At 35.7% G+C, this 16,695-nt stretch overlaps 1 protein-coding gene across 1 annotated transcript; it reads left to right on the top strand.

Annotated features, from left to right (window-relative positions):
• Window positions 1–7,622: 7,622 nt before the first annotated feature.
• Window positions 7,623–14,343, top strand: LOC107592183 (uncharacterized protein C2orf47, mitochondrial). Its single transcript, XM_016281585.1, has 5 exons — window positions 7,623–8,109; window positions 8,808–8,879; window positions 8,965–9,091; window positions 9,495–9,636; window positions 13,341–14,343. Exons 1-5 carry the CDS (start codon window positions 7,726–7,728, stop codon window positions 13,417–13,419), a joined length of 804 nt encoding a protein of 267 aa, XP_016137071.1. The 5' UTR covers window positions 7,623–7,725; the 3' UTR covers window positions 13,420–14,343.
• Window positions 14,344–16,695: the final 2,352 nt, after the last annotated feature.

Genomic DNA, 16,695 nt, shown 5'->3' with positions numbered 1-16,695 from the left:
TACTTCAGTCTGTGTGCATTGAATTTATTTAATACACGAGTTTCACAATTTGAGTTGAATTACTGAAATAAATGAACTTTTCCACAACATTTTAATTTATTGAGATGCACCTGTATGTATATATATATATGAAAATATTATTTCATGATTATGCATTATAGAATATGCATTATCATTCTAAAAGCTCATTTCAAAATTACCGTAAAACTTAATTGCTGCACTACTAGTGTCACCTGACAACTGTTGACTTTTTTTTCAAACAGGTTTCTCAAACATTTCCACCCCGACTCACTCATTGTTACAGTTAGGGTTGGTCAGAATCCTCAAACATAATTTCTGTACTCCTAATCACTAAAAGAAGGCATGTGCCGACTATAGATGTTTACCAAAATTAATCTTACCTAATTATACATAATACAAAATTAAGTATATTTTACAATTTATGAATTTATTATTATTATTATTCTTTACTTATCGTGTGTGTCACATAGCAATCATTTAACTGCATAAGTTTAAAACTTCTGCATTATGTAACGGCACTAGGCAACCGTTGACTGTTTTCAAACAGGCTTCCAAACATTTCCACCCCAAACTAACTTATCGGTTGAGTCATAATCACTGCACTGGAGAGGTCAGAATGCTTAAATACTAGGGCTGGAAACTGGGACAATAAATCGATGCATCGCGAATCGAGAAATGATTCTGCATCGATTCTGAGATTTTCCAAAGGCATCGCGATTCTCTCTTGAATCGATTCTGAGCTTAGTTTTTAACAGCAGATGGCACTGCGTGCTTTAGAAATAGCTGTATTCTGCTTGCTTCCAGTTCCTTACACACGCACCATTTGAACCTAAAATAATCATTCATAAAGTTCAAAAAGGTTGAAGCGAATTACAAGGATGTTCACAGTGGGCTGTGTTGACATTAATCTCGCATCATAAAAGCCGATGTGCAAGTAAATTTAACCACTTACATTACTCAGCCGAACGCACAAGCACGCTTCTTCGTCAGCATTTGAGTGTGCGGTTAAAAACTAGCCTAGAGCGCCATCAGCTCAGAATCGATTCGAGAGAGAATCACGATGCATTCCGAAAATTATTCAGAAAATCTATGAATCGATCAACTAATCGTGATGCATTGATTTATTGTCCCAGCCCTATAATACTGTCTCTCCATATTAAACTGAGATAAGAGAAATTATTTTAACATCTTAAATATTACCAGTGTGACCACTCATTTAGTAAAACACATTACGAGGCACGTTAGCATGACACAATTTCCATTATGCAACCTCATTTCTGTATTCGTAATCACTAAGAAGTCATGTGCCGACTATAGATGTTTACCCAAACGAAGACTTTATATTCATATTTAATAAAACATGAAGTGTATTTTACTATTAAAGAATGTATTATTATGCTTTATTGCATCCTATCTTAAAGCATTCATGTAAGGTAACTACATAAGTTTAAAACTTTATTTCGGCGCTACTAACGTCATCAAACAACTGTTTCCCCAAACTCACTCATTCAAGTCAATGTTACTGGTCAGGTTTAAATAGTCAGGCTTAAATATTGTCTCTGTATATTAAACTGAGATACATCTTAAATATTACTAGTGTGACCACACGTTTAGTAAGACACGTTACGAGCATGCTACAATTTCTATTGTGCAACATAATTTCTGTGCTCTCAGTCACTACAAGAAGCCATGTGCCGACTATAGATGTTTACCAAACTGAATATTATTTAATAAAGTATTTTACTATTTCTGAATTTATTATTATGCTTTATTCATTGCATCCTATCTTAAAGCATTCATGTAGGGTAACTGCATACGTTTTAAAACTTTATTTCTGCACTACTAATATCACTAGACAAATGTTGACTGTTTTCAAACAGGTTTCCCTGTAGAAAACCTTAGTAGAGTCAATGTTACTGGTCAGGGTGCTCAAATATCGTCTCCCCATATTAATCTGAGAAAAAAAAGAATTACTTTGACATTTTAATTCCATCTAGTGCGACCACAAATTTAGTAAGACATGTTGCATGCCACATTTTCCATTATGCAACATCATTTCTGTTCTCTTAATCACTACAAGAAGGCACGTGCCGACTAGAGATGTTTACCAAAACGCAATCTCCCACATGAGCCGACTCGGTGCACGTTCCCCATCGGTGATATCACAGCCAGGTGAGGACATACAGCGTGGTTCCTTCACCCTCAAAAACATCAGAGCGTGGCCTAGTTTCTGCAAGCAGTGTTTGTCGTCGATGTAATCTTCACACAGGGGCTGCGTTCGACTGCCATTCTGCGAATGCACAGACAGAGAAAGACCACACAGACGAACCGGGCTGAACATTTACGCTTCGCATACGAGATTACATCGGCCTCACCCACGCTCCCCCACTGTGAACTTGCATGCCCAAAGCCAAAGCTAAGGGGACACATTAAAGACGCTTTGGCTGAGATTCAGGTAGCAGCATTATTCTGCATCTTGGAAGCCGGGGTGCTATTATTAAACTGCCACATGCAGGAAACTCGACGCAGGCAAACGTGCATCGCCCTATATTATTGTACACAATGCTGATGCCACAAACCCAGTTTTAGTTCCTGCCGTGCTCAGTTGTGCATCTTTTGTTGCACCTTACCTCAATTCCCATATTTCTGACAGTCATATCTGAACACCTGATGCGCAACTTTGGCAGGGAGTTGAATACGAGATCATCAGTGCAGCTTTGTTTTCGATATACTGGCCTACAAATGCAAAGGAAATCCAAGACGCAAAGAATATCTTGGTAACAGTAGGTCATTGGTAAACCTAACACACAAACGACTCATTAAAACACGCCAGATGCACATTTCTAAACCTCAAGCAGAAATAACACACTTAAAGCTCAATGCAAAGTCATAGGAGAATATTAAGAAATTTTTGTAATTTCTGAAGAAAAGATGAACAATCTATTATGAAAAAATATATATAGAAACTATTATGAACAATCAATTTTGTTTTATATTCCAAAGAATCATATACAGTTCTCAACAATAAGGATTTGTACTTGCCCTGCCAATTTTTCCCACATTTTTCATAAAAAAAAAACTGATTATTTAAAATTATAAATAAAAAAAATTAAAAACTTTTTTACTCTCCATACAACCATCTACACAGTACTACAGATCTCAACAAAAATGTTTTGGACTTGCCTAATTTTTCCAAAAAATGTTCACCAAAACAAACTTATGCTTTTTTAAGTAACATTCTATATGCACCAAGCAGTATAAGTTTTCTTCACAGATAAATGAACCATGTACAAAGCTCATCAATAAGTATTTTTTTCTACTGGCCTAGATTTGTACTTGCCCTGCCAATTTTTCCACTTTCCTCACCACAACAAAATTCTAAAATGTGTTGTTAAAAATCATATTATGCAGTACAAGTTTTCTTTCCTTAAAAAAAAATAACTATTTAAGACAAACCCCATTTTTATTCCCCAAAGAACCATATACAGAGCCCAACAATAAGGATTTTTTTTCTGCTAGTCTGGATTTGTACTTGTCCTGCCAATTTTCCAAAAAATTTTCACCAAAACAAAATTATGCTTTTTTTAGCAACATATTCTATACGCAGTATAAGTTTTCATTACTGAAAAGATAAGCACTCAGCAATAAGGACTAGTCTGGATTTGCCCTGCCAATTTTTGCACTGGCCTCACCAAAACAAAATTATGCTTTTTTTTTTTGCAACATATTCTATATGAAGTTTTCTCCACTGAAAAACAATTGTACAAAATGTAAGAGCATGAAAGTTACGAAAACATACACTTACAAAATTTCAGTGAAACCTCATCTGTAACCAATTAGATCATGTTAACTTGATGAAATCAACAGAATTTGATCACGCACAATGCTATTTTTATGCATGCAAGACATGGAAATACATGCACAGAAGATGGGAAAGTTCTAAGGGGTTTGCGATACGACACAGGCCGGATTAAATCTCACATTCTCTTAAACATTCTCACAACCCACTAGGACAGAAATGTAACTTTTGGGAGAGCAAAAAACATTATGTATATTATTTTCAGCAATCAATCACCAGGCCCTTGAGTACAGGGAACTGGGGGTGCCATGCAGTGGGCAGCCCGTACGGTGTGCCATGCGCTAATGGGCAAAACCCAGAGCGGGACGCCTCTAATCAGCCAGGCTGGGAGGGATCAAGACTGATTTTTGCCACAGGGCATTTAGCGTTCCTGAAGAGGCACGGATGGGCTGGTGGGAGGGGGGTATTGTCTGCCACGGCTGTGCGTTATAGGATTGAGCTCAAGTTTCCTTTGTGCGTCGATTTTTGTTGAGGGATTATGTTCTTTGAGAGAGTTGTGCGGGCAGGGGGACGGAGCGGAGGCGGTGCGGCGGAGGGAGGGCGCGGGGAGCCCAAGTCTTTGTTCCGAGAGAGGAGAGGGAGAGAGGATGTACAGGGAGAAAAGAAAGGCATAGCTCAATGAAGCGAGCATCTGTGTTATAACATCATTGGGCTAGATGTCAAGCAAGTCATGTAACCAGCCATGTAACAATTCAAAATCAATTTACCTCCCAAGAAGGATCTGATCTCGAAGGCACTCGAGAAGCCCTGTCCGTGTTAATCGCTCTGGAAAGTTTCAAAATGATTCTTCTTTTCTGGCTGTGACACTTGAACCTGTGTGCAAAGTCTGAGACTTGTGGGATATTTTTATTGAGATTTAGGTTCAAATTTAGATTAATGTCTAGCTGCTTTGGACATTTTTGCCATTTTATATGGCATTTAAAAAGTCTAAATATTCCATGCAGGCTCTCATTTAATATAAGCCGCATGCATTTGCAGTTTAAAATAGTTTTCAATGAAGTACAGCAGGACATGTCAACTTTCCAAAAGTATTTCATTTCAGCTAAGCATCTACATTAAAAGTGCACAACAGACACTGGACATTAAATACTAGGTAAATGCATTACTTTTGCTCCACGCACGTTTTTGGCGTTCCCAACTTGTTAAAGCATCACATTTGCATCGGATAACCAACATATAGCGCATCATTTGCATGCCTGAAAGTACACTTGAGTAACCGTAATTACACGTGACACCAATTACTCTGTTACTTTGTATTAAATTATAATGGAAAATTCCACTAGAGAATTGGAGCCTAATTGCATCTTAATTTGCATAATTTTGCATATTAATCACATCTCAGATGAATAATAAATTTCAACAGATTTTTTAATTTATGCATAGATACAAAAACAAGAAAAAAAATAATCCATTGGGGGGGAAAATCAGAAACTATTACTTTGGCATTTGCACTGATTCTCTCATTATCCAGCGTCAACGTAAAGTTAGTATGTCACTCATACCGTGGTAACATATCCATACACGTATCTCTCATATTTCTGTGTACAAACTAGAAAAAGTGAGGTTTTATTCACCAAAAAATCCCTTTGTACGATAACAACATACAGTACCATATCTCAAGTAAAAATACAACACTATTCGTGCATGAATGTTACTGGCATTAATATGCAAACTGATGACGAGTGTGTCATAGCAGAAACTGGAAACAGGTTTTTCAATTATGCCTTTTTGCATTTATTATTTGCTTTTTGTTCACCGCAATCAAGACTATTTCTGTCGTGCAAGTCCAAAATAAAATCCAGATAACAAGTGTAAAAACAGCATGCAGAAGCTTACGAGTGAATACAACTTTTTCTTCTTTGCTATTTATTATTGGAGGCACTGTTATCGGAGTTTCTTTCCGCTATAAAATCACGCCCTAAAGTTTGTAATCACTCTGGCGAAGTAATTAATTGAAATCGGAACTGCTGCAAGATTTTTATTATTCTGTTCATTCAAGCCACAGATGTAAAAGCGTTTCAGACTGACAGAGATAATTACTATAATACATCTTAGAAAGGTTTCCGTATCTGAGCGCAAATTCAATAATGATGAGCTGCAATAGCAATTATTTATCAATAAAAATAGTCACAGAATTGAAAGGGGCGGGTAAATCGTGCAGGTGTCTGCAGTCTTGGTTTTTATGCCTCAACCCTGAATGAATAATCATCATTTTCAAAAGAAAACACAGATAGCAGGCAAATACAAAAGCTTATGACCTGTAATCAGCGCAAACAGCAGGAATTTAATGATGTTTTGCTCTGCTGATCACATTTAAGCTTCTGAAACAATGATGTTGTGCACCTGTGAGGTGTGTTTGGGTGATGCCGCTAGCTTCGGAGAGGGGGGCACATTTTAAAGCGGCTTGCCCACCTGTGTCACTCATCTGCATTAGATGATTCAACAGGAACACTTGCCTAACCTGCTCAAATCTCTCTTTATTTATGTATTTACATACATGTTCATATGCATGCAGATGGAAGGAAAATGCAAAAAGACGTTTGCTAGGTTAAATGAGAAAACAACAGATAGAGAGAACGGAGCTCGTAGTCCCAAAGGTTTTACTTCAGCTGTGAGTTAAAAGTCCAAATATACAAGATGGTTTCAAATGTCAATCAAATTAAAATTCCAATATCATCCTATTTTTGTAAAGCACACTAGACTGTACTGTGTTCTCAGGACAGGTGCATTTAAAAAAAAAAAAAAAATCCAAGGTTGAGGCAAGTTTCACATGTGTTTTAAAATGTTAGAGATGTATGCATTTTAAAAAATAGAATTGTTGTTGGTAACGATTTGCTATAATAAAGCAGGCTATAATTGCAGGCTCCATTGTGACAACATGCCCCATCAGTTGATAACGGTGGAAATGTTCAGTAGCATTTTTGTAGTCAAGATATATTTATGTATTTACATTTATTGCCATATCAGCTTCACTGGCTATTACATGTCAGATACAGATTAAACATTCAACAATATAATAATTCAACTTAGACAATAAAGGGTGAGATTTTATTCTATAATAGATTCTTTAAATGTACTTGTGACAAAAATTGCAAAAGGATTTGTGGGTCCATCATACAAAATAAGATAACATTACTGTAGTCAGGACCTTGTGTCTATGCATAAAATGACAAAGCAAAAAATAGCTGTGTGACAACTAGCCCCGGTGTCTCTAATACTATTCTGAGTGAAGAAAAAAAGAATATTGTTATATTTTCCGATAGTCTAATTTTAGGGAACTGACTTCATATATGCACTAAAAATCGCCAAAGCACAAGTTGAGTCACTGAGCAAAACACAAGCATAGAATGTAGTGAAGAAAACACATAGCGCGACATCTGAACGCAAATACAGAGAACTGTAACGACATTCAGACATTTTAAGTGCGCTTTTAGTGTCCAGATAAGTTATATTGTCAAACCTGAGACGATTTAGGTGAACAAAAAAGGACATTCTGGTCAACATTGTGGATATTCACTTTAAACGAAAACTTGCACTGTATAATTATATGTATAACTTATCATAATAAATGCTACTTACATTGTAAGGCCATCCATCAGCATCATCATGCCATCCAGCATCTGTGCGTCACGGGTGGCTCGAGTGCGCATGGGAAACACGGGTCTTTGCCTCCATCTACTGGAGAAATGACACAAGTGATGAGAAACTAAAAGCATTATGGGTACAGTGTGGGTTAGTTCCATAAGGGTGCCGGAAGCAGCACTGAGGACGGTGCGTCTGTCATTTACGAGTTTTACAGAGACCAGATCGGCATTGCGCAAATACAAAAGAAATGCGCATTCGTGATGCAACGATTCACGTCTTTGGCTGTATGTGGGGAACTCGCATTCTTGACCTGTCCTTGGAAGAGGAGTATTGCGTCACTTAAACACGATACCCACAGCCAACCATGGTGGCATCAGCGCGTGCGCCCTCATGCCAGCTGCGCGACCTCTCCAAAGCGCGCGTGGCATCACCTGCGCAGACCGTCTGCGCCGTCTGCTCGCCAGCTCTGCAGACATTATAGTAAAGATGCGGACAGGGACACTAAGGACACTGAGCATCCTGGCATCACAGTGGTGGGGACCCCGGATCCCATCACGTGGATCAGGAATAAGAGTATCTTGTTTTTAATTGAACTGTATTTTGGCTTGAAGTTCAGTGTGGAGTTTGACAGTGGTGTGAAACAGGTTGGTATGATATGGGCTCAAAAGTGGCAACATTAAGGGGAAACTCCTAAAAATCATTTTATATGCTACTACTACGACTAAAAAGAAAAAAAGAGAGATGTACGAAATAAAAAATATTACTATATCACTAATAAGTGACAAAAACCACAACAAAATTACTCAAATTAAAATGAAAACAAATTTTCATTTAGTTTAATGTATCAAAATAATTTAGTTAAACAACTATAGACAGTAAAAACTATTTATAAAAATGACACAAAATCATTAAAACTTTAAAATTAAAATGGAAAATATAAAAATTTTGCCAAAACAATATTTCTAATTTAAACTTAATGTACTAATATATATATATATATATATATATAGACATTAACACAAAAAAATACTAAAACATTAACTACATTTAAAATGAAAACAAAAAAAAAATCTAAATATTAATGAAAAAACTAATTATAATAGTGAATAACAATTATAATACTGAAATAACTCTCTTTTTTAATGTGGCAGCTACATATACATAAATAATTCCATTTAATTACAGCTAATGAGATTTCACAGCAAAAGCGTTTCAGAAATTAAATGAATTCTTATTTTGCATGCTGATTACTCAATTTTGGTTAAATGCAGCCTGGCAGATATATCTGTTTATCACTAATAAAGCACTAAATTGTGATTATGACTGACATCTCTCTCCATAGGCGGCAGTCCATGTGTCTAGTATGCTCTCCAAAGGCAAGTTTAATGAATTGAGAAGTGTGATGTCAAAAGAGGTTGGTTGATTACAGTAAATTACTGGTTTGGCAAACATTTTAAATCATATGAGACCTATAAAACACTTTTGTGTGCTGTTTACAGGCTGTTGACAGTGTCAGAAAGCAGTGTAAAACTCTGTCAGAGGCCCAACAAAGACATCTTGCGATTTCCCTTGATGACATTATATTTCTGCTGCCTGAGGATGTGTCTGTATTCTTTGACCAGAGCAGTGAGTCTGTTCATTCCTGTTATGCAGAATCTTTTGAAATCTATAACTTTTTAAAAATGCGCTTGTGTTGTAACTTAAGGGATTTCTAAGGATAAAGCAGACTTCCAGAAATATTCTCTCTGGTTAAACTCAGACACTTCAAAGATTAACCATACACTCTAAAAAATGCTGGGTTAAAGACATCCCAGTGCTGGGTAAAATAGGGACAAACCCAGCAATTGGGTTGTTTTGACCCAGCGGTTGGGTTACTACCCAGAAGGTTGGGTTTAAAATATTTCCTCATAAATGGCCAGATTGTTATGTTAGATGTTAGTAGTAAAATAATTTAGACATTAGATCCAGTGTGGCAGATCCTAATGGACCAGCAGTCAGACGTGGAATTGAACATCTCTTGTTCTCCTAGGCAGAAAGTTTCTTTACATCACGATGAGGCTTTGGTATCTGTCCAGCGCAGACGTACCTGAGGACCCAGAGAGCGCCCGCATCTTCAAGATGGACATAACTGAAGATGGTCCTCAAAAGAAGATAATCACAGCTGTGTACGAGTAAGTGTGCTGTGACAGAATACAAGAACTATTTCATTATAAAATGTTATATTATTATAAAATATTACATACTTTTAACAGGGTTCCCACACCTTGGTTAACTTAAAATTCAAGGACCTTTCAAGGATCCTCCAGGTCCAATACCCTCAAATTCAAGGACTTAATGTGGGGACACATTTCAAGTGAGATCAAGGTTACACCGTGTTACCTTGTAAGATACATTGTTACAGTTTTCATGTGTCAAACAACTATGCGAAAAAAAAAAAGCTTTTTATTTTTTATTTTGCATTTATTTTTGGCCATATGACGTATTTCTGTTATTACACCGTGTTACCTTGTAAGATACATTGTTACAGTTTTCATGTGTCAAACAACTATGCGGAAAAAAAAAAAGCTTTTTATTTTTTATTTTGCATTTATTTTTGGCCATATGACGTATTTCTGTTATTTATTTGTCGTATTTCTGTTTTGCATAAAGCTGAAGAATATTCGGTACATCCTATACTGTATTCTAAAATGATCTGATATTAACTTTTGCATGGATTTTATTGAAAAGAGCTTAGGCTCATGTAACCAGAAGTTTTAAGATATATGAATATGCTTTTAACTTTTTCTTGCCTCATGGGTTAACATTATCTTAACAAGCAAAGCAATTCAACATTAATTTCATGGTGTGTCTATGAAACGTTAAGGTACCATTGTAGTAGTTTCGTGTGCGCGTGAACGTCATGGCAACATACAACTATGGCAAGCCAAAAGAGTCAGAATTACACTATAGATAAATCGCATTTACATACAAAACGCAGTTTTTTCCGGCGTTTAAAACAGCATTAGCGCCGTCAAATACGCCGCCCTGATAGCAGACGCCACAAAAATGCACGTAAATGGTAAAAACCGCTATATTTAACGGCATAAATTTAATTCTGACTCTTTTGGCTTGCCATATACAACACAAAGTATCTCACGCGGGAAACAATTAACGTAACGCGTAAAATGCACGTAACTATCGTAAATCAAGCAAGCTAGTATGCATAGGCCACGAAGTGTTGGCAAAATAACACATTAGCGGACCAGAGGGAATAACATGGAATTTTTTCCCGAAAACTTCTTGCACAAAATAAATTCAAGCACTTTCAAGGACCTGTATCTATGTACGTTTATTTTCAAAAACGTTCCAGGGCCTTGAAATGTTTTTTTCAATCTTAACAAGCAAAGCAATTCAACATTAATTTCATGGTGTGTCTATGAAACGTTAAGGTACCATTGTAGTAGTTTCGTGTGCGCGTGAACGTCATGGCAACATACAACTATGGCAAGCCAAAAGAGTCAGAATTACACTATAGATAAATCGCATTTACATACAAAACGCAGTTTTTTCCGGCGTTTAAAACAGCATTAGCGCCGTCAAATACGCCGCCCTGATAGCAGACGCCACAAAAATGCACGTAAATGGTAAAAACCGCTGTATTTAACGGCATAAATTTAATTCTGACTCTTTTGGCTTGCCATATACAACACAAAGTATCTCACGCGGGAAACAATTAACGTAACGCGTAAAATGCACGTAACTATCGTAAATCAAGCAAGCTAGTATGCATAGGCCACGAAGTGTTGGCAAAATAACACATTAGCGGACCAGAGGGAATAACATGGAATTTTTTCCCGAAAACTTCTTGCACAAAATAAATTCAAGCACTTTCAAGGACCTGTATCTATGTACGTTTATTTTCAAAAACGTTCCAGGGCCTTGAAATGTTTTTTTCAGATTCACAAACTTTCAAGGATTTCAAGGACCCGTGGGAACCCTGTTTTAATATATTTTATAATAAAAAATATATACATAAAATAATTTTATAATAAAAAATATATACATACAATACAATAATAAAAAAAATAAACATAATGGTCCTATAAAAAGCTTCACATGCTAAAAGGGTACTAAAATAACTAAAATAAAAAAATAACAATTAATTTATAAAAATGACAACAACAAAAAAAATTACTAAAAATATATATCATATAAAATATCATATTTAATATATAATATAATATAAAATATACAGAAAATATAAATAAAATTCAGGTAGTTGACAAGGCAACATTTCCCATTTTCATCTAAGGTATTAAAATACCTAAAACTGAAATAAAAATGAATATAAAACGTGAAAGGGTGAAATGTGAGCTGGACATGTTTCGTGACATTCATCCTATGTAGATTTCAGTGTTGTGATCTTATGCTTGTGTTTCTTTATGTTTATGCTCAGCTTATGTGACTTAATTGCTACCAGCCTTAGTTTTTCAGTCCAAACGTGCATATAGTGGCTGTATGTTTGGCACTCTAGAGTAAATTTCATATACGATTCTTTGAAAGAGTCACACTCAAAACATAATTAGAAGTCAAACGCTCTTCATTTCATCGCACTTGTAAACCGTCTCCGTGAAAGCACCTCGCTTGACAAATTCTCCTTCTCATAGACACAGATTTTGGTGAGCGTTGACGTAAACTGCACACAGCCATAAGTCTGACTGATGAATGCCAGCACAGCTTCAAATGATCTTAAATGTACTTAATGGATTTCTCCCTTATGACAGACATTTGTTTTCTGCAGTGCTTTGATGGATATATAGATGCTAATAGGTTCGCTCTCAGCTGTTTGCATACTCCTCTCCTTCTCTCGTGTTTCAAAACATCTTTCCATCTGTCACATTAGCACGTTTTACTCGGCTGTCGCTCAGCTAGAGTGCTGTTTCTAAGTTAACTTTGTGAAAGTGTCATACTTCAGATCACTCTAGTGTGGGTCTGATGTGACACATTTTTTTCGCACCTCAGTCTTTTTTCTGTTGTGTGATTTGAGTTCTGACACCCTTTGAGGGTTTTTTTTTTTTTTTCATTTTATGTATGATGATATATGACATTTCCCAGATTGCATTGCAATAGGATGCACCTATATTGGAATTAAGGATAATTGTCAAAATTATAAATCAATACTTAACTTTTCCTCCACACATTCTCATTAGGTGCAATGCAACAAATTTCCTGCAAAAAAAAAAAAAAAATCCTGAAATTTGTCGGATCGATAAAATATCTGGTTGCTGTTGCTTGTTGAAATTACAACAAAAATGTAATGCATATTACTATATAGAATATATATTTTTGTAGTTAAGCTCTGTTTTAACATTTTATCAACTAGATATTGCATATGTTGCATAAACTATGCCTACAAGCCAAAGTGCATCAATTTTGAGTATTATTTTAAGTTAATCAGTCAAGCTGGGTCTGAATGAGTCTGAATTTTAATCTCTTTGAGAATTGTGAATGTAAACTCAGAATCGCAAGATATAAACTCTAAATTATTATTATTATCTGACACAGTTTTGACTTTTTTCTCTGAATTCTGAGTTTACATCTCGCAATTCTATTCCACCACGGAATAAAAAAGGTAATTGCAACTTTTTATCTCAGAATTCAGACTTTTTTTTACCTCACAATTATGAGTTTATTTCTCTCTTGTGAGAGAAATTGCGAGAAAAAAAGTCAGAACTGTGAGATAATAGATTGCAATTACCTTTTTATTTTTGTATGCTGTGGCGGAAACTGGCTTCCATACTATCCAGTGTTTTACAAAGCAAAAAAAAAGTACATTAAATGTATTTTCTGGTCTGTAAGGAAACATTAACAGCTTATAATTATGTGTTTGTTGAAGGTTTTATCGTGAGTTGACTGCTGGCGCTGATCCAGAGTGGACGGTGACTCGGATATGGCACTGGAAACAACTGGAGTAAAAAAATAGAAATAACACACACAAGACCCCTCAAAATTCACTTCACCAGACTAAAACCATGTTTTCACTTTATGTTAATATCCATCCTGGGTGATTTGATCACAAATGGTCAGGTGAGGAACATCAATGTTTACAGCTGTTAGTAATGCGTCTCAAATGAGTCTCTTATGATTGGATTTCAAAGGGAGGGTCTCTTAACACAGTTTAAAACCCATGTTGTAGTGCAGTGGTTGATTGACAGGTGAGTAGGCGCTTCACTGTTGCTACCATAGATGTGCATAGGTAGATTCCCCATTCGACTGCACCAAGCACATAGACGTGTCCGCTGTCTTTAACGGTCAACTTGATGTCATTTACCATAATAATCGATGGAAATTCGAAGATGCCACAATCCTGCACAGCCGAGGTTTTAACTGCCGGGATTGAAATTCTTGAAGAAGCGGGATAACCTTTCACAGGTGGTTTGTGTTTTTAAATGTATTAACTCAATATTACAAGTTTTGAAACATTGGTAACTTATGTTACTGTTATGGTGAATGACGTCAAGTTGACCCTTCGAATATGGCGGACGGCTTAAGCATAGCGGCCCATAGAAACAGTCGCTAATGAGGCATCTACGTATACATATCTATTGTTGCTACAATATCACTTCACACATTCTGACTACAAATGTGATTTAAGTGATCGGATCACAACGTGTTTTGGATCCAGTCCTGCACTTTATGTAGTGTAGCACTGACCACTTGTGAATGGATCATCTGAAACAGATCTTAATTCCAGGTATAAACGAGGTCAAAGAATCACTCCCATGTTTCTCCAGCAAAGTCACCTTAACATCCACAAGTAACTGATTGTATTGGAGCTCACATGGGTCCAGAAACCATTGGATAATTCAATTTTAAAAAAGTCGTTTTTTAAGTTATGGCATTTTTATTGTTGTTGTTTTGAAAAAAAAAGTTCAGTTCAATTGAAATAATGACATTGTAACTGTATTGCATAAAGGTAATGAAGCCATTTTTCTGAACCATTAAGATTTTCTGCATTTTCTTAACAAATAAGCATGTTTCACAACCAAATTGTCTATAATGTGGACAACATTTAATTCTCATCACTGTAATGCAATAAAAAAAAAGACCTGTCAGGATGCAATGATTTTTTTTTTTTTATTAAAAATCAGTGTACAATGAACGTATACAATGGGAATGAGATAAGATGGGTTTAAATGTGCCTTACTGTCATAAAACAAATCTCACAACAATTCAAAACATCTTAAAAACAGGCTTCATTTACTTGGCCTTTACAAAACATCTATGTTGATACTGGTGACTTTAATCTATTTTAAAAAATTGTTACAGTGTTACAGATGTCCTTGGGTCATGTGATTAATTAGAGCCAAGGTTTGTTACAAAAACAATTTCTGTCAAATCTTGATCTAATGCACTTCCATTAAGTAGAGACTGAAATTAAACCGATATCTCAACAAAACAAAACTTTTTTTTTTTTTCAGATCAAGCAGATCATAAATGAGATTCTAACATTTCCGACAAGATAAACAACCACAATTAATTATGATATTTGATACCTTCAGATCATGGAGAACCACAGATGGTTGTTGAGACCAATTATCACCTAATTTAGATATTAAAATAAATCCTTTGTTAAACTGACAGGAAGATGTTCTCACCCATGCGTGGATGTCATCCTATTTCTGTGGAAAACTCTTTTATGGCATGTCATTGTTTATGCATTCGTGGCTTTACAGGGAGTCATCAAATTATCATTGACTGAAATTCATTAAATCATTTAGAAATATGGCTGTGGGATTATTATAATTTTTGCAGGCAGTAATGGATTGTTCTGTTCAACTTGCGTGGGTGTTTTGTCACATGTGTGCAAACACGTCATAATATGATTAACAGTGGATATCATACCTCCTGTTTCAATTGAAATAAATATGTTAATACCATATTAGGCAATTAATCACGCTGGCTTCATCTACAAGTGAACTGAACAAAAGAAAATAAAAGCATTAATGTGCTTTACAAAGCTATTTTGCACTCCTCTAGGCATTTATCATGGATTAGGGACTCTGCTGTTGTTTTTATTAATCTGTTTATTTTACTAAACATTAACTCATATTTATGATGCGTTATATTGATGTTGCCAAATAAGGCAGATGAATTCATCTCTGTACTGTATATTTGCATGTGCTTTTAAAGTCAACATGAAATGCAGCTCAAAACCCATTTTACTTCTGTAATCTGACGTATTTTCAAGTGACAGGATAGGCAAAAACGTTGGGCAGGACTTTATTAGAACTATAGAAAATGGATTGGATTGTGAAAAGCAGAAGGGCGTGTATTAATAAAGTAAAGAGTTTCACGTTCAATGTATCGCAAACAAAAGAGATTGAGATTTACTAGTCCAAAAGATGTAATAATTTACCCGATAACCAGCAAAGGAATATGTGTATACTAATATCCAGGTGGCAAATAACCATTATTATCCATAACAGATAACAACACTTGCCCAAACTGTATTTGGTACAGCACACACACACAGAGACTCCCGCTTCTCATCAGTGTCTGATAAAGTCCTTTGGGAGAAAACGGTAATTGACAGCAATCTCCATCTCTCTCAAATTCTAAATGCAGCATACGTCCTCTAAGTAAACTCAATAATGTTATCCTGGGAGGCAAAAATTCATTACTAAGCTGAGCTATTATTACGTTACGTTGAGGGCACTTCTTATTGCAGTTAGGCCCTTTACAGCACTTTGCTTCATTTGACAAGAGACTAAATTAAACAAAAAACATGGCCAGAATCACCGCCGACCCAATAATGGATCTGAACTAATAAAATACTGCAGATGCAGAAGCCATGAGGGTCTGAACTCACTTTACTGTGTAGTAATGATTACTAGTTTAGTGTGTCCACACTGATTATTGTTCAAATAAAACAAGCCTTTCCGGAGGCAATCTCTGCATTTATCTTATTACTGAAATAATCCCTTGGAAGGCACCTAGAGCTTTACCTCACCTGCTTTTACTTGTGTAACATTTTTTTGATGTTACTTTCTCCTAAATGATCTGAATGAAGGCAAACTTTGAATTATGGTGTCACCAGGGTTTTCATAGTTAGCTAAAACTTAAACTAAAACCACATAAATGTTGTTATTTGAAATAAACTAAATAAGTAATAAATGAATATTAATTATGAAGACAATTATGAATAAAGTTAATCAAATATAGACAAATAAGCATGACAGAAACACTGA

This window comes from Sinocyclocheilus grahami, unplaced genomic scaffold (genome assembly GCF_001515645.1).
Source record: "Sinocyclocheilus grahami isolate Dianchi unplaced genomic scaffold, SAMN03320097.WGS_v1.1 scaffold150.1, whole genome shotgun sequence".
NCBI classification, from domain to species: domain Eukaryota; kingdom Metazoa; phylum Chordata; class Actinopteri; order Cypriniformes; family Cyprinidae; genus Sinocyclocheilus; species Sinocyclocheilus grahami.
Note: the sequence above shows the minus strand (reverse complement) of the source record. Positions and strands in the feature narration are given on the sequence as shown.